The following is an 18,960-nucleotide window of genomic DNA, read 5'->3' as shown; positions in this document are numbered from 1 at the left end:
GCAGTAAGTGAGAACTGAACCAGAGTTCTCTACAAGAGCAGTAAGTGTTCTTAATTGCTGAGCCATCTTTCTAACCCCTTCACTGAATGTCTTGTGTGTGTGTGTATATGTGTATGTATGTATGTATGTATGTATGTATGTAAGCTTTTCGTGAATTACATTTTCTCCCAGTACTGCTACATTTTCTTAGTAAGTACCAGTTCTTAATACATTTTTGATAGATTAAGTTGGAACTTTTTTTTGTAGTCTATGGTTTTCTTCATCTTTTTTTGAACATTTTACTTTAGCTTTGTTTCACATACCACTGATCAATGTTACCTTGTTTAATTTTATTATTGTTTTATGTGAATGGATAAATGTTTGCACATGTATCTGTCTCTCCAGTGCCTCCAGAGGTCAGAAGAGGGTGTAGGGTGCTGAGAATTGAACCTGGGTCCTATAGAAGAGCAGCCAGTGCTCTTATCTGCTGAGACATCTCTCCAGCACTGGGAGGAAGAAGCGGAGGATCATGGTTGACCGTTAGAGCTCAGCTTCAGTGCTGCGCATGACCTCCAGTGACCGCGCGTGCTTCCTTACTGGGGCTTCCTTTGTGGAGCTGAGTGTCCTCTGCGTCCACACTCATTTGTCTTTGTTTTCTTACAGGTGTGGGATAAGAGTGAGAGTGGAGATTGGCATTGTACAGCTAGTTGGAAGGTTAGTATTTATTTTTACATGGTTTGAGAAAATTGAAATGTTTGCTATTTTAGTATTAATGATTTGGTATTCAGCTTTGAGAAAATGATAAACCTGATAGTGTTCTTTCCCTGGAAATATAGTTAGTTTTTTTTTTTAAATTATTGTCTTGCTATTAAAGTAATAGTAAATTTGATAATAAGAATATTTGTGGGTCTGGCCAGATATGTATGGGATCTCAGTGCCTTGGTAGGCTGAGGCAGGAGATTACCATGAGTTAGAGGCCAGTCTGGATATAGAGTGAGACCCTGTCTCAAAACAAAACCAAAGAGTGGAAAAATAGTAATCATTCTGAAATAACTACCTCTAGGATTTTAGCATATTTCATGTTTTTTTCCCTTCCTCTAACTGTCCACCCAACTTTATGTTCTTTCTCAAATAAAAACAAACAAACAAAAAATCCATAAAAGCCCCTACAAAATCACAAAAATGAAAATTAAGCAAAAGACTGTAAGATAAAAAAAATACCCAAAAAAAAAAAGCCAAAAAAAGCAAAAGCAGAAATGTCATAAAATGACCATGGAGATCTTTGTGTTGGCCAACTGCTCCTGGGGATGGGGCCTGCCTGAGGTGTGGTTGATAACCGCAGTGAGACTCCTCTGGAGAAAACAGATTTCTCCATTGCTAACAGGTATCAGTTGTAGATAGCATCTTGTTTAGGGGTGGGACCCTGTGTCCAGTTCTTTCTCTCAGCCCCGGGACTCTTCTGGCTTGAACCTCTCTCTGTATGCTCCATAGTGTCTGAGTTCGTATGTGCGTCACTCCTGTTGTGCTAGAAGACACTGTTTCCTTGGTGTCGTCGTCGTCGATCACTTACGGCTGTTTAAATCTTCCTGCCTTCTCTTCGCTGTAGATCCTAGCCTTGAAGGGAGGGTTTTGATGAAAACATCCCATGTAGGGCTGAGTGCTCCAAAGTCTGTCACTTTGTACATTATCCAGTTGGGGCTGTTAATTCTCGACTGCAAAAAGAAGCTTCTCTGATGAGGGCTGAGCTAGGCACTGATCTATGGGCATAGCAGAATGTCATTAGGAGTCATTTTATTGTTACGATCTTTTGTCAGAATAATAGTAGTAAGTGACCTATCTAGTTGTAGATTCTTGGCCATTTTAGCAGTGTCAAGTCAGTCAGAAAGTGGTTGATTTCTTCCACAATATGTTTGCCACTATTGCCACATCTTGCAGGAGGGTCACTTGTAGGTCACACAGTTTGTAGCTGAGTGATCCCAACTATGACTTTCAGGTACTAACATGAGTTTTAAACCATTATCTTACCACTAGTTTCAAAAATTGGTCTAAAGAGGTCCTTATAACTGTCATTGCTTGAGGATCAATCTGTTTTCCTCCTTAGTCTGGTCCTCACAGAATGCTTACTTCTGCTATAGGGTGTAGCCTTGTACTTACTGATAATTGATTGCCCTTTAGTGTCGGTGGTACTTTTCATAATCCAACATGACTACAGGTTCACTGAGGATAGAGATTTCTTTCCATGGTTTCAGCCTTGAAAGGGGGATTGGATGGGCTAGATGCCTTTAAGTGATTTAGCATGCCTATGTAGAGCAACAAGAGCTTGACTTAGCCAGACTAAGGCGGAGATGCCAGTTTTTCCATCCTCTGTTTAGTTGCCTTGTGGACCTGTGATTATTTTTAGCAAAAGCAGTTTCTGAGTATTTGTTATGGGACCATAGTTTGTAGCAGTGCTATTTTCTCCTACCCTCACATGACTATTGCCATCACAAAGCTGAGTTGCCCTGGTGACTTCCAGAATACCCTGGCCCTGTAGTCACAGTAAGGAAATAAGTAGACAGCACAGTGATGGCTGACTCTTTGCTAATAGAGAAGGCTGTAGAGCTCTTAGTAAGCTTTCTTAGAAAGAGATGGGAGAGAGTCATCTGACCTTCCTTTGAAGCTGCCTGTGGTCTTGGGTGTTCCTATATAGACAAGGTAGGAAGGTTGACTGAAGGTGGCTTGCTACAGTGTCAGCTTCTGTGGTCAACCAGGCTGATGGGGACTTGGTGATAGTTATCTTTCTGTGTTAATCCACTCTCATACTCCTGTAAGAAACTCAAGCAAAGTCACTGGTCTGCTCAGTTAGATTTGGATAGAATCCTATTTGGGTAGAATCTGTTGGATAGAATTCTACTGGATTCTCCCTAGGAAGGGTCACACAACACTGTAATAGCTTATATATAGGCCTTTGTATCTGGCTAGTTTCCTGTGGCATATTTTTGAGTTTCATCCATGTTGTGTTTTATGTATTTCTTTATCTTTTCTTTAGACAGGTTCTTACTGTGTAGCCCTGACTGTCCTAGAACTCATCCTTGACCAGACTGGTCTCAAACTCAGAGAGATTCACCTGCCTCTGTCTCTCAAGTGCTGGCATTAATGACATGTGCCACCATACTCAGAGTGTTTGGTTTTTTATATAATGTGTTATTACCATATTACCAAACACATTTTGTTTATTGACTCATCTGCTGAATTCTAGTTTTTCAGTGTAAGAAATGTTTGTGTTTGTTTTCTGCCATTATAGCAAAATACTGGAATTAATTAATTAAATATAACTGGCTCACAGCTTCAGTATATGGTAGGTTAGACTAACTGACCAATTTTTGCTTTGGGTCTGTGGTAGGAATAGGTGGAGGAAAGTCCCCACACATTTTGCAGCTTTGTATCAAAGATAGAAAGTTCATGCTTGCATGGCAAACATTTTACTGACTAAGCTATTCCACAGGTCCCCAGTTTGTTTATTTGAGACAGGGTTTTGCTCTGTAGCCCAGGCTATTCTTGAACTTGCAGTAGTATTTCTGCCTCAGCTTCCCTAATGCTAGAATTAAAGTGTATATCAACATGCCATGTGCAAAGGAAGCCCCTGTCTCGCTTTTTAGTACTGTCCTATGACTTAAAAGAATATTTAGAAACATCCAATAAATATTCTGTGTTGATTAACGGATGGTGATTTAAAAGTTTGTTATTGTCTGTTTGAGATAGCCTGGAGCTTGCAATGCAAATAATCAGACTGTCCTTAAGCTTGTGGCATTGCTTGTGTGTCTGTCTTTCATCTGCTAAAATTGCAAGCACTTGCCACCACGCCTGGGTATGTAATTTAATTTTTGAGACAGGATCTTGCTTTATAGCCCTGGTTGGCCTAGTACTGGCTATGTAGATTAGGCTGGACTTGTTCACAGAGATGCACCTGCCTGGATTAAAGGCATATGCCACCATGCCTAGTTATTTAAATTTTTTAAAAATTGTGGTGACATCTTTGTGCAGACCTTATTCTTAAGTTAAAACAAGAATCTAACATTTGGTTAACCAAATATATAACACAGTGTGTCCTTTAGTTGATAGCTTTTTAAAGTCAGAATTGAGGGTGAAGCTCAGAAGGTTAGACAGATGAGAAGTAGGACCTTTGTTGTGACGTTGTGATCTTGTAGAAGTTACTGGTTTCAGAAGCAATTCTTATATTATTTATTTTCTTATTTATTTATATATTGACAGGATCTCTCTACATAGCCCTGGCTGTTCTGGAAATCACTTTGTAGAATAGGCTTGGCTCAAACTCCAGGGATCCTGCTTGCTTCTCCAGTGCTGGAATTAAAGGCATACACCACCATGCCTGGTTTAAGAAGTCTTATGTTACTGAAAATAGAGGAAGTGTTAGAAATACAGAAGAGTCGTTGGAGTTGTAGCTCTGTTAGTAGAGTGCTTGTCTTACCATGCACAACACTCTGATTTGATTGGCAGTTGTGCAAAAACCAGGTGTGGACACATGCCTGAAATCCTAGCACACACCTGTAACCCAGCTCTGGGGATGTGAAGGCAGGAAGAACAGAAGTTCTGGATCATCCTTAGATACATAAGGAATTCTAAGCCACCCTGGGCTATATGAAAACACATATTAAAACAACAATAGTAAACCTTGAAGTGTGAGATTTTCTAAATGTAATTGGTAGAGTGATTGTCAAAGCATCTAGTGATCTAACAAATTCCTTTGATGTTGAAATACATCAATCCATTTTCTTCTTGACAGCATGAGTGTGTACAGTAGTAACTTCATGTGTCTTATACAATGAAATGCTTCTGAGCTTTAACTTAGATGTATTCCTTGACTTACAATGGGGTTATTTACTAATAAACATAAATTGGGTTGGAAATGATGTAAGTTGAAATGTTTTTACTATATCCAACTTGCCTAGCATCCTGCATCAGTACAGCAGCACACTCTGGATTCTTTGTTGATCCTGACTGATTGGGTGCTGTGGTTCAGTGTAGTTCCCAGCATTGTCAGAAGCTGATATCCAGGTATAGATCAGACTCATGGTTAAAGTACCAGTTTATATCACCCTAAATCTGTGCATCTATGAGACGTAGCCTCATACATCCTGAACCATTTCACTTATTTCTCTGGGTACAAGGGTTTGGGCTTCTTAGATTTGCAACCAATGCCTCTAGCCTTAAAGTAGTTTCTTGTTTGACTTCACATCAGTTTAAATCATTGAACCATTTTGTTGTTACTTTTCTGTTTATTGTTAGCGTTTAAGATTTTATTTATTTTTATTTTAAGAGTTTTATGTGCATCAAGAGCTTGTAGTACCCTCAGGGGCCAGAAGGAGGCATCTGATCACCTGGAAATGGAGTTCAAATTCTTGAGAGCTACCATGTGGGTCCTGAGAACTGGACCCAAATCTTCTGTAAGAGCAGACAGTACTCTAACCTGCTGAGCTGTCACTCCAGCTTTCCATGTTTGCTCTTGAATCAAATAAAATTATGCAATTGTGAGGACCCAAGTTTGGAACCACATAAAATCTGTGTGGGTGGCAGCATGTTCTTGTAATCCCAGAGTGTAATCCAGAGCTGGAGTGGTAGACACTAGAGGATCTACAGGAGCTGTCTGGCGAGCAAGTCTCCCCAGTCAGTGAGCTACAAGTTTAGTGAGAAAGGTTGAGAAAACGTGTGCACACATGCACACATTCCATAGGATAAGAAATCATTTAAAAAGTACCAATTTTAGGGGCTGATGAGATAGCTCAGCAGTCAAGAAGACTGACTGTTCTTCCAGAGGTCTGGAGTTCAATTCCCAGCAACCACATGATGGCTCATGCCATCTACAAAGCGTGTATGATAAAAAAGGAAAAGAAAAGAAAGGAAAAGAAAACAAATTAAAAAAAAAAAAAACCTCCAGAAGTCCACTATCTTAAATATCTTCCAAAATACAAACCACAAGGCTAAAACCATATACTAGCAACTGTATAAAATCTTCCAAAGTTTTTAGAAATTAACTTTTTATTTAAATGTTACATTGCTGTCTTTCTTGTCTTACTGAAGTAAAACTAGTTATGTTCTATTATTTTCGCAAGTAAAATGGAAGTGAGTAAAAACAGCTTTGCTTTTTAAACAGACACATAGTGGATCTGTATGGCGTGTGACGTGGGCCCATCCTGAGTTTGGACAAGTTTTGGCTTCCTGTTCCTTTGACCGAACAGCAGCTGTATGGGAAGAAATAGTAGGAGAATCAAACGATAAACTTCGAGGGCAGAGTCACTGGGTAAGATCAGTTGCTTGCTCCTTCTTTCATATTCTCTCCTGTTGATTTCACGTGGGCTTGGCTCACATTGTTCCAGTGAGGAACCCAGAGGATTCTCTTTGCACCGGATTTTATATATTTGTGAATTGTATATGATTTTATACAGTTGTTAGTATATGGTTTTAGCCTTGTGGTTTGTAGTCATTTTGCAATGCCTGGGATTGATCTCAGGACTTCATGCACTATCACTGAGCTGCACTCCAAGCTTCCCTTCCCTTCGTCTACTTTAAATTCTACGTCGGCCGACATCAGTTGATTTTTACCTGTGTGCTGCTCATGTTTCTCAACCCTAAAGGAGAGAATTAAACTAGATTATAAGACTTTCCACCACTTTTACTGAGGTTTATCGTATGAAGTGTTTTATTTTTTCTTTCAATTTATTTTTCTTAATAAACATACACAATATAAAATTCAAAGCCATAAAAGGATGTGTGCAGTGAGAACTTCCTCTTATCTGGTTCTGCTGTAAGGGTGTCTGGTCTGCAGGTGTTTTATATTGTCTGTGATACAGTCCATTCCTTTACTGATGCCGGAGAGGTTGCAAGCCTTATGTTTACTATTAAAGGACACCATTTTGTTTGATTTACTACTTGCAGCATGCTTTGTATGACAGCTATGTGTATAAAAGTGCTAACATTTCTGGTTTGGTGAGAAGTCTTGTTTAGTGAGATATAGCTAACATAATATATGATGCTTTCAAAAGGCAGACTTTCTTCTCTCTAAAAGGCATAAGTGTTCATTAATTTGTTAAGAGATTGTATATGCAAAGTGCTTCACTGGAATGAGAGACTAAGAGTGACTTTAAGTTTCTTACGCAAGGATGAAAACCTAATAAATGGCAGAGTTGTCTGTGAATCTAAAACATTTGCTCTTCAGATCCATCACATTTCTTTTTGTGTACGGAATTGTATTTTTTCCCCCAGGTGAAGAGGACAACTCTAGTGGACAGCAGAACATCTGTCACTGATGTGAAATTTGCTCCCAAACATATGGGTCTGATGTTAGCAACCTGTTCAGCAGATGGTATAGTAAGAATATACGAGGCTCCAGATGTTATGAATCTCAGCCAGTGGTCTCTACAGCATGAGATCTCATGTAAGCTGTGCTGCAGCTGTATTTCTTGGAACCCTTCCAGGTACGCTCACATCAAACCTCTGGAAATTCTGGTTTAGTATTTCAGATGCTTTTTGTAATTAGATAATATTATCTAGAAGACAGTTTCCACTTTTCTATCTCCATAAAATAGAGGAACCCATTCATCATTATCAATAGTTTGGTGAGAACTTCTGGAAAATTTTATATGTATATAAAAATAAATTAGATTTTTTTTTTTTTTTTTTGAGACAGGGTTTGTCTGTATAGCTCTGGCTGTCCTAGAACTCACTCTGTAGATCAGGCTGGCCTTGAACTCAGAAATCCGCCTGCCTCTGCCTCCCAAGTGCTGGGATTAAAGGCGTGCGCACCACCGTCTGGCAAATTAGAATATTTTTAAGAGACATATCTGTGCAAAACAAGATACATACCCAACCCAAGAAGAAATACTATACTCAGTCATGTATAGAACTCAAACAATTTTCCTCAAGGTTATTTTCCTCACAGAAAAATTATTTGTGGGAATTTCTTCACATTTTATTATATACTTTATTTTAAAACATCCAATTAATGAATCCCTTAAACAATTAATGAACTAATTGGAAAGATCCTCACCAATGCTGGTCATCATGTCTGTCCCTCATTATTCCTGTTTAATGCTCCATGTTGAGTATGACTGTATGACTATGCTGTAGCTGCTTTTAAAAGATTTTAAACAAAGCTATTACTTATTTTATGTGTATATCTGTGAAACACTATGTGTCTGGTGTCCTTGGAGGCATGAAGTGGGTATTGGATCCCTAGAACTGTTGCAGACTGTTGTGAATCACCATGTGGGTGCTTGGAATTGAGCCTGGGTCCTCTGGAGGAGCAATAAGTTATCTTAAGTGCTGAGACATCTTTCCAGCTCCCCTGTTTGCTTTTTATTTATATATTTTAATCACTTGGTAAGAAAGTATGCAAATATCTAGAAGAGTAGAAAACAAAACCAAAAGTTCTCCTTTTCTAAAAGGAAATGCTGTCAGTAGCTTATATTCTAGGTTTTAATTCTGGTATCTACTGTTACATATGTAGATGATTTATTCTGATTGTTCTTGCTTTCTTAGATCTAAACTGTTTATACTCATAGATACCCAAATATGACTAGTATATATTTTATTTGTGTTAATCTTTATAGTTGTTATTTTGGTAATGAAGTTTTAAATTTATCTGTACTTAGTGATTTATTAGTTCTTACATTAAGTGAATCCTCTCTTAAATTTTAAAAACTTAGAAAGTTTTTATGTATATTGGTATTTCTTTATACTGCCATCATGCAGTGTCTGTGAAAGTCAGAAAGGGCATTAGATTCCCTGGAACTGGAGTTACAGACCACTGTGAGCCACCATGTATGTGGGTGCTGGGAATCGAACCCAGGTCTTCTGGAAGAACAGCCAGTGCTCTTAACCTTGTAGCCATCTATATAGTCCCAATGATTCCTCTCTTACAAAGGAGAAAACTAGCCACGTGGTGGTGGCGCACGCCTTTAATCCCAGCACTCCAGAGGCAGAGGCAGGTGAATCTCTGAGTTTGAGGCCAGCCTGGTTTACAGAGTGAGTTCCAGGACAGCCAGGGCTACACAGAGAAATTCTATATTGATAACCTGAGGGAGATGGAGAGGAGAAAGGAGAGGAGACATGGAGAATGAATGAACTTATTTTGCTTCTGTTTCATGTTGAGCCTTTTTTCTGTTCATTTCTGTTACATTGTTATAAGTAAATGATGAATATAACATTTAGGTTCTGTAAATATTTAACATGGATATAGATATTTTGTCTATAGTTGACTCTGATATACTCTCTCATGAAGCTGTCGTTTACATAGAATAATCTCTCTGTACCTTTAGTTATTGCCATAGCTCTTTATAGTTATCTAGTTTTCTAATTATATTAAAGGATCTAATTATGTGATGCTTTAGTAACAAAGCTTTGGTTAACTTTAATAATAAAGAACTACATTTTTCCTGTTGCTCTTTGAAGTAAGAAAAGTCTCTAAGGTATGGCAGGTATTTGGTTTTTTTTTCCCCCCAATGTTAACTGTTGGAACACCCTTGTTTAGAAGTGCTCCTTGAGAAGCAGTTGTGAGGGACAGTGTGTGAGGTTCTCACACACACATGTAGCGTGGCAGGTCTATGGTGGACATCCAGATGTGGTGGTGAGGTCAGGCTGACTTGTAGGTTATTTGTCCCCGTGAGTCCAGTTCTTAAATCCTGTTACTCCAGCAGTTTGTTGCATTACGTAAGTGTTTCCCTTCCTTTCTAGCTCTCGTGCTCATCCCCCCATGATTGCTGTGGGAAGTGATGACAGCAGTCCAAATTCAATGGCCAAGGTTCAGATTTTTGAATACAATGAAAATACCAGGTCAGTACTGCTTGTTCAGAATTGTGTTTACGGCTTAAATGATTGTCCTTTATTATCTACATTATACATGTTTCATTGTTACTGGTTTCCTGAGAGATACCAAGTTCTGTGCTATGCTTTCATTTGTAGTTAGTGTGTCCTCCTCCTCCCCTCCCCCCAAGATAGAGTTTCTCTGTAGCCCTGGCTGTCATGGAGCTCCCTCTGTAGATCAGGCTGACCTTGAACTCACAGAGATCTACCTGCCTCAAAGATCTACCTGCCTCTGCCTCCTGAGTGTTGGAATTCATGGTGTGTGCCACCACAGCCTAGCCTGTTTTTTTTTTTTTTTTTTGTTTGTTTGTTTGTTTTTTTGAGACAGGGTTTCTCTGTGTAGTTCTGGCTGTCCTGGAACTCACTCTGTAGACCAGGCTGGCCTCGAACTCAGAAATCTGCCTGCCTCTGCCTCCCAAGCCTACCCTGTTTTTTGCTTTTTTAAAAAAGATTTATTTTCTGAGTCTTTTGCCTGCGTTATTTCTGTGTGTGTGCCATGTGCATGCCTAGTCCCATGTCTTAAGTGGGGGCATCGGATCCTCTGGAATGGGTTGGGTTGGGAGTTGTGGATGGGTGTGGGTGCTGGGAATAAAGACCAGGCCTATTGCAGGGGCAAGAGTGCTCTCCACTCACAGCTGCCTCTCTAGCTTTTTGAGACAGTCTCATGTTACTCTGGTTGGTCTTGAAGGAGAGTTCATTCCATTTGCCCACTTCAGCCTTTTGAGTAGTTGGTGCTTAAGGGATGCACCCAGTTTGTGAAGAGGAAACTGAAGAAGAGACAGTAACTGGTATCTCAACGTGGATCACCTCGTTGAGAAAGTGGAACATAACACTAAGGAGTGGGACAGACTTTCTGAACTAAAAGAATCAGCATGCTGAGAGTTTTCTACCCCGGGAAACCTGGTTTGAGGATTAGGTCAGGAATGGTAACTTAGACTAGAACCTGCAGGGTGAGTAGAAGTTAGCTAGACAGAGGCAGAAAGCCTTCCACGTGAATAAGACTGGATCCAATAAGATGGGAACAAGACCTCGTCAGCCCTCCGCTTGTAACAGAACAGGAAGATGGGATGTGAAGACAGGCAGCGCAGGAGCCTGTCACTGCTGTAGTGTCTGTCGTCTTACTAGTCATGTGGATTTGAGTACAGAGCCAGACGGTAGTAGTTTAGCTAGCTCTTCATAGGTGTGATCAGTATTTTAGAAGGGAGCATGAGTGGTTGTTAAAGCCATCTAGTTGAGAGATGACAGTGGCTTTGGCAAAAAGTAGGGACAATGAGAAAGGGGAAGATAGCAAGGTAATGCAGGTATATGATGCATTTATCTCATGCTTAGGAAGTCTGAACACAAAAGCAGGGTAAAAAGTTTTGACACTAGCTGGGCAGTGGTAGCGGATGCCTTTAATCCCAGCACTTAGGATGCAGAGGCAGGTGGATTTCTGGGTTGGAGGCCAGCCTGGTCTACAGAGTGAGTTCCAGGAGAGCCAGGACTACACAGAGAAATCCTGTCTCAAAAAACTAAAAGAAAAAAAAAAAGTTTTGACACTAACAGCACAGGCTGGCCAGGAACTCAATGATCTTTCTTGTCTACTTTCTAAATGCTGATGTCACAAGTGTATGCCATCAGCCAGCTCCCCCTTCCTTCCCTCCTTCCTGCCTGAGACAGACTTGCAGTGTGTGTGTGGCCTTTATTGACCTAGAATTCACTATATAGACTAGGCTGAATTCATACGGTTCTTCCTCCCTATGGAGTTTTGGGATTAAAGGCATGTTAGACTCTTTTAAAATGTTTCTTCTATCTATCTATCTATCTATCTATCTATCTATCTATCTATCTATCTATCTATCTGTTTTGTTTTGTTTTTCAAGACAGGGTTTCTCTGTGTAGCCCTGGCTGTCCTGGAATTCACTCTGTAGACCAGGCTGGCCTCGAACTCAGAAGTCTACCTGCCTTTGCCTCCCGTGCGCCACCACTGCCCAGCTTTCTTTTATTTTTATATGTATGTAGGTGTTAAGATTTTATTTATTTTATGTATATGAGTACACTGTTACTGTCTTCAGACATATCAGAAAAGGGCACTAGACCCCATTACAGATGGTTTTGAGTCGCCATGTAGTTGCTGGGAATTGAACTCATGACCTCTGGAAAAGCAGCTTAACTGCTTTTCTTAACTGCTGAGCCATCTCTTCAGCCCAAACCCAGACTTTATTTTAGCTAAGTTTTGATTAAGTATTTTAAGATATGCTTGAATTTTTTTTTTTTTTCTCGAGACAGAGTTTCTCTGTGTAGCCCTGGCTGTCCTGGAACTCACTCTGTAGACCAGGCTGGCCTCAAACTCAGAAATCCACCTGCCTCTGCCTCCCAAGTGCTGGGATTAAAGGCGTGTGCCACCACCTCCCAGCTGATATGCTTGAATTGTAAAGGAGCAGACTGGACCTTATTTTGGTTCTTGGGCTAGTCCAGTGGAACTTTTTTTTTGTTTTTATGGACAGGACTGGTGATCTGTCAGTGGAGGCCAGAGATCTGAAATCCAGTTGTTGGTTTGGCTGAGCTCTTAGGCAGTCTTTGCTGGCTCCTCCAGCTTTGGAGGCCAGGCTCCTGGGCTGTGGCAGCCACTCTAGCCGCCTTCCCTGCTTTGTGGTTTTCAGTCTGTTTTTTCTTAGAAACATTTTCTCTGCGTAACCCTGGCTGTCCTGGGAACTTAATTCTGTAGACTAGGCTGTCCTCAAACTCGGAGATCCACCTACCACTGCCACCCTAATGCTGGGATTAAAAGTGTGGGCTACCACTGCCATTTATTCTGTTTTGTCTTATCTAAGGGCATTGAACTTTAGGGTCAGTCTTACCCTAGTGAAAATAAGGAATAGATAAATAAACATTTTCTTTTTGGAATGGGGTTACATTTGTAGGCTTCAGTTTGGGCCTAGTAGTTAGTCATTTGGGGGTCACTATTGAGTGTCCCCCCAAAAGGCAAACATTTGCTGAGAGGAGTATGAAAAACATTGAGATATGTCGATGAACTTTTTCATGTTTTTGACATTTAAAAAACATTAGTTGCTGGGCGGTGGTGGCACACACCTTTGATCCCAGCACTTGGGAGTCAGAGGCAGGTGGATTTCTGAGTTTGAATCCAGCCTGGTCTACAGAGTGAGTTCCAGGACAGCCAGGGCTACACAGAGAAACCCTGTCTCGAAAAACAAAAAGTAAGTAAGTTATTCATTTATTTTGAAACGAGGGTCTCCATACATAGTCCTGGCTGGCCTGGAGCTCACAGAAGATTTTCCTGCCTCTATCTCCACAGTGCTGGACTTAAGGTAGTATGTCACCAAGCTTGGCTCAAACTTTTTATTTTAATGATTTATGTTTGTTCATGTACATATGTCTGCATGAGTGTATATATGCCACCTATGTGCCGATACCTGCAGAGGCCAGAGAGGAACATTTAGATCCCTTGAAATTGGAGTTACAGGCAGGTGTGAACACCTGAAGTAGGTGCTGAGCACCAACTGTGGTATTCAGGATACAGCAAGTGCTCTTAACCCCTGGGTCTCTCCAGCCCTAATTTTTTTAAGTTTTATTTCTGAAAGTTTTAATTCCTTTTTCCTTGAATTAGGAAATATGCGAAAGCTGAGACTCTTATGACAGTCACGGATCCTGTCCATGATATTGCGTTTGCTCCAAATTTGGGAAGATCTTTCCATATCCTGGCAATAGCAACCAAAGATGTAAGAATTTTCACATTAAAACCTGTGAGGTGAGTTGTAGAAAAATGAGGAATTTAAAAGTACTCTTTCCTTCTGCTTTTCTTTTTTTTTTCTTTTTTTTAATTAAAGATTTATTTATTGATGAGTACACTGTAGCTGTCTTCAGACACACCAGAAGAGGGCATCAAATCTCATTATGGGTGGTTGTGAGCCGCCATGTGGTTGCTGGGATTTGAACTCAGGACCTCTGGAAGAGCAGTCAGTGCTCTTAACCGCTGAGCCATCTCTCCAGCCCTCTGTTTTTCTTCCTTTGTAGAGAACAGTAAAGTCACAGTATGCAGACAGTCCTCTCCGGAATGTTTTATGTGGCTTTTTGGAGTGGGGATTTAATTTGAATTGTTTCAGTTCCTTGTTTCTATGCTTCCTTTTAGCTACTCTATCTTGTAAAATTGTTACATGTGTTGGATTCTGAACCTTGTTTCAGAGAACAGTGTGCTCATTTCATTTGTGTCTTCTTCAAAAAAAGAGGCACTGAGTATCATCTGTGGGGTGAAGTAAGCCCAGGTTTTAGAGAAGTCAAATGAAATGATGTTTATGTAGCTCGAAGGCTGAGTAGTGGATAGTGGGCAGGGCACATAAGTGCACATTAGGAAAGAATATGGTAAGCATATTTATTTGTATTTCTTCAAATGTGTGTTTATGTATGAGAGTGTATATACACACAAGACACTTTTTGAAGACGTTGTTCATCTTTTTTTAGAAAAGAACTTACTTCTTCTGGTGGTCCAACAAAATTTGAAATCCATATTGTGGCTCAGTTTGATAATCATAATTCTCAGGTCTGGAGGGTGAGCTGGAACATAACAGGAACAGTACTAGCATCTTCAGGAGATGACGGCTGTGTTAGGTTGTGGAAAGGTAAGGGTTTTACTAGAGGGGTACTTGTTCCTTATTTTACCTTTCACTTAAGTATAAATTCCAAAATGTATTTAAAGAATTGGTTTTAATATTGTTTAAATAATTGTCTAATATTTGTACTATTTTGAAATATCAGATTACCTAGTTGATAGAAATTAGTGGCCAATTGAATTGCTTTATGTCTATGTGGAAGAAAGCCAGTTTTAAAACTAATTAGAACATGGGGTGTGTCTAGGGAAAGCTAATGTGGGTAACTGCTTTATTAAACCCTGGAGAGGCCTCCATTGGTCTTTGGTAAAAGTATTTGCCTCCCATGACTAAGGACATGAGTGAGTGTCTGCAGTCCCCTGCTCCTTTAGGGAACTGGAGCAGAGAGAGGCGACTTCTAAGAAGCTCAGGGTCCTTAATCTGGTAAACAGGGAAAGAAACCAGTAAAGTCCTTATCTTAAATTAAACAAGGTGGAAATAGGAGCTGAGAGCTGAAATTCACCTCTATAAGAGTGCTGTGGCACACATGCACCCAACGCATGCATGCTTTCTGTCTCTGTCTGTCTCACTCTCTCACTCACTCAGATTTTAAATCCATCATCTTTTCTGATTGTGAGTTTCTTGTGCCACACTGAGGGAACTTGGTCTAATCAGTTGACACTGCCTTTGATGTCTGTAGCATCACCGTGGTTGACTCTATTCTGATTATCAGCTATAGAACTGCAGTGGGTCATTTGCCCTGAGCAGTTCTTGCTTCATAAAATGCAGTTTGGATAAGCCTTGATGGCCTCCCTTGTTTAGTATTATGGTGTGTTCTGTAGGCCCAGCCCAGACTTTCCTTTCCTCAATTTGATTTTAATGACTTCGCTGTCCTTTTTTGTTTCTAAGCTTAAAGTAGGAGAGCCTAGTTGTTTCCCATTAGGCTCTTTAACTTTGATTTACTGACTTCAGTGACTAGTTTTGCATTCAAAGAATGAGACCATGTTGGATGAACCACTAAACTGCTGTGCAGAGGTTTTCTTATCAATACATATCTCTGACCATAATCTACACAGTGCCCACGTAATGAGCACATGCCCATGTAATGAGCACAGCCAAGAAGACCATTCCAATCCTTATTTAGATTCATTGTAAGAAAGACAAAGAATTTGGGTTTATTTCCTTTAAAAGATTGTGTTTTGATATTAACTTGTATTTGTAGAGGTGAAAGGACCCCCTTGGGTATTGTTCTTCAGTTATGACTCACCTTTGTGTTTGAGACAAGGCCTTCCTTGCCTGGAAACTTACCAAGTAGCTAGCCTGGCTGGTCAGCTGTTGAGCCTCAGGGATTTGTCTGTCCCTGATAGTCTGTTGTTGCTGGGATCACAAGGGCACCTGGTGGATTCTGTCGCTGACTGGTCCACATGGCTGCAAGTCAAGCACTTCACTGAGTGAATTATTATCCCAGCCCGGATATTAACTTCTTTATCTTTGAGATTAGATAATTGTCTCTGAAAGAAGGGAAATAGATAGTAAAAACTTTCATGTTTTTTTAAACAAGTAATTGTTTTTGATATAGGATCTTATTCTGTAGCTTAGGCTGGTCTGGAACTCACTGTGTAGTCAAGGGTTGGCCCCAAACTCAGACCAATTCTTCTGCCTCAAGTATGAGTCAACATGGGTGGTTTAAATTAGTAGTTCTTTGAGAACCTTAATGTATTTTATCTAAAAATTGCACTTACTGCTAACCTAGAAGTAAATGTAGCTTGCTGGAGCTGTGGAGATGGCTCAGTTGGTAAAGAGCTTGCTGTGAAAGCACGAGGACCTGAGTGCAGATCTCCAGCACCGATGCGAAACCCAGGTCTATCAGTGTGCACTTGTAATCCTAGCTCAAGGGAGCCTTAAGCCGGAAGGCTTTTGTAGCTCCCTGGACAGCTGGTGTAGCCAAATCGGTGAACTCTAGGTTCAGAGAGAGACCTTACCTCAAAAACTAAGATGGAGAGTCCAAGGGGAAGACAGCCAGTATCAACATCTGGCTTCCACATGCATGTTTGTGCACACATGCATATGCACATGCATGGGATTACAGGCATACATTATACACAAATATTTTTAGAAATGTAGCCCATACCTTGTTTCATTTCTTATAGCTTTAGGAGAAGAGTACAGATATATGTATTTATATGAATAGATATTAGTCATATTAATACATTTGGCTGTTTTTCTTTCAGCTAATTACATGGACAATTGGAAATGTACTGGTATTTTGAAAGGTAACGGGAGCCCAGTAAATGGGAGTTCTCAGCTGGGAAACTCAAATCCTTCACTGAGCTCAAATATTCCAAATCTTCAAAATTCATTAAATGGAACTTCTGCTGGCAGGTAGGCTCTTCTGTGGGAAAACTAGAAAGTTCACCTCCTGCCCCCACACACTTTTTACATGTATTGGCGTTTTGCCTGCTTGTATATCTGTGCACCACAATGTGTGCAGTGTTTGGGAAGGCCAAAGAGTAAAGTGTTTTGGAACTGGATGCATGTGAGCCACCCTGTGGGTGCTAGGAATCAAACCTGGGTCCTTTGCAAGAGCAGCCAGTGCTCTTAATTGCTGAGTTGCCGCTCCTGGTAGCCATACTAAAAGGTGAATTTTAAGATGGAATAAAGTAATTCACCAATAATTGTGACACTTACTCTTGGAATTTCATTCTTGTCTGTCTTTAGTGGCTTACTTGGTTATAGTATGGACAGTTTTTAAGTCCATTGAATTATATTCTGAAATTCAGTGGTCAGTAAAAATATTAGCTTTATTATTTTTTTTAAATTTTATTTGTTTATTTTTTTTTGGTTTTTCCAGACAGGGTTTCTCTGTGTAGCCCTGGCTGTCCTGGAACTCACTCTGTAGACCAGGCTAGCCTTGAACTCTCGAACTCAGAAATCTGCCTGCTTCTGCCTCCCAAGTGCTGGGATTAAAGACGTGCGCCACCACCGGCCGGCTAAATGTTAGCTTTATGATTCTGTTCTTTTCTGCAGCAGTGAAAGGAGATGTGGTTTACTAGGGTTGACTCTTAGATAAACACTTGAGTTTTTTTTTAGTGCCTGTTGGGTGGGCCTTGTATCAGGTCACGTTGAAATTTTTTTTTTGGTTTGTTTTTTTGTTTTTTTTGAGACAGAGTTTCTCTGTATAGCCCTGGCTCTTCTGGAACTCACTCTGTAGACCAGGCTGGCCTCAAACTAAGAAATCTGCCTGCCTCTGCCTCCCAAGTGCTGGGATTAAAGGCGTGCGCCACCACTGCCCAGTTCACGTTGAAATTTTAAATAAAGTACATAACTACAGCTTTGTGAGACCAGTGAGTGAAATGACTTGTCTTTTGTGTGTATAATAACTAAGAGAAAATGGTAAAATGTGAGATCTTGAAATTTAGGCTATTCTGCATACATTTAAAACAAAACTTGACATAATCTAGAGTCAGTTTTTTTCATTCAAATTTCAAATATGTAAATTTGTAATATAAAAATTTAAAAATACGTTGTTGGGCATAATTTGGAGTAGAAGTTTGGAAACTTCAAAGTGCCACCTTAAAATGGCTCTGTGGCTACCCTATTGTCATCCTAAGCAGAAGAAGAACATAGATTTAAATTTTCTATTGTTTTGATACTACTGTGTTCTTTTAATAAAGAAATTTTGCTGTTTGATTTTGAGGTTTTAAGTATTTGCAACTGTGGAAACTGTTTCCAGTTACGGAGAAGAACAAATTATTTTATGAAGGAAAGCATATTAGAGTTAATTTTTAAAATCTGGTTTTAGGTCATAGCTTTAGTACTGTTATTTTCTTCCATAAATAGCTTTGATCTGTTTTCTTATTGTGCCATAACCATCTATGTTAGATCTGTGATGCATTCTCCCTTTTCCATTTGTGTTGTGTCCTTTAACAGAAAGCACAGCTGAGTACAAGCTAGCTGGAGTAACTTTGCTGTTTTGCTGCTTGTTGCATGCACACAGGAATGGAAATCAACTCCTTTTCCCCTTCCCCAGCGTGTTTGATCTCTTCCAAGATGCACCAGCAGCCTGTTCACTACTACACACAGTCCAAAAGGCCTTTAAAGTGACAGTGTATATAACTTGTACTAGTCAGTCTCCTGATACTATAAATGGAAAGGCTTTTTGTTGACACATCATCACCAAAACAATTTTTTGGGATGTTCTGGAGACTAACTTGGGTTTAAAAACTGAAAACATTGCTATTATCCTCATAAGCAGTTGGGAGGAGGGAAAATATGATTTTTTTCCATGTGGAGAATATAGGAATATGTGTTTTATTTTCTAAAACAATAAGCTAAAATGATGAGTTTTTATAATTTTAATTTGAAAATCGAATAAATATTTTCATAAAGATTGTTTTGAGTGGTAATGTGTTTACCTTTTGTAGAATTGCTCTATAGGTGATATTATCCACACAACTACTTTATAGGTGATATTATCCACACAACTACTTTATAGGTGATATTATCCACACAACTACTTTACAGGTGATATTATCCACAC

At 39.8% G+C, this 18,960-nt stretch overlaps 1 protein-coding gene and 1 long non-coding RNA gene across 5 annotated transcripts in view; one reads left to right on the top strand and one right to left on the bottom strand.

Annotated features, from left to right (window-relative positions):
* Seh1l (SEH1 like nucleoporin) overlaps positions 1–18,960 on the top strand; it is a 23,812-nt gene that overhangs the window by 3,179 nt on the left and 1,673 nt on the right. The window contains exons 2-9 of one of the 2 annotated variants that reach the window (XM_028774283.1): positions 643–693; positions 6,131–6,277; positions 7,240–7,451; positions 9,709–9,807; positions 13,445–13,585; positions 14,296–14,453; positions 16,652–16,802; positions 18,351–18,954. In XM_028774283.1, coding sequence (XP_028630116.1) covers positions 643–693; positions 6,131–6,277; positions 7,240–7,451; positions 9,709–9,807; positions 13,445–13,585; positions 14,296–14,453; positions 16,652–16,802; positions 18,351–18,363 — 972 coding nt within the window. In that variant the 3' untranslated portion in view covers positions 18,364–18,954. Of the gene's footprint in view, positions 1–642; positions 694–6,130; positions 6,278–7,239; positions 7,452–9,708; positions 9,808–13,444; positions 13,586–14,295; positions 14,454–16,651; positions 16,803–18,350; positions 18,955–18,960 lie in introns of those variants that run through there. The other variant, XM_028774284.1, reaches the window with a different exon arrangement.
* Positions 13,792–18,960, bottom strand: part of LOC114626769 — a 10,322-nt gene continuing 5,153 nt past the window's right edge. For 2 of the 3 annotated variants that reach the window (XR_003712286.1, XR_003712285.1), the window contains exons 2-3: positions 15,729–15,848; positions 13,792–14,433 (exon numbers count right to left, since the gene is read on the bottom strand). This is a non-coding gene — a long non-coding RNA (uncharacterized LOC114626769). Of the gene's footprint in view, positions 14,434–15,728; positions 15,932–18,960 lie in introns of all 3 variants that reach the window. The other variant, XR_003712284.1, reaches the window with a different exon arrangement.

The sequence above is a fragment of the Grammomys surdaster genome, unplaced genomic scaffold, assembly GCF_004785775.1.
Source record: "Grammomys surdaster isolate TR1022 unplaced genomic scaffold, NIH_TR_1.0 239, whole genome shotgun sequence".
NCBI classification, from domain to species: domain Eukaryota; kingdom Metazoa; phylum Chordata; class Mammalia; order Rodentia; family Muridae; genus Grammomys; species Grammomys surdaster.
This window is presented reverse-complemented; position numbering and strand designations above follow the sequence as displayed.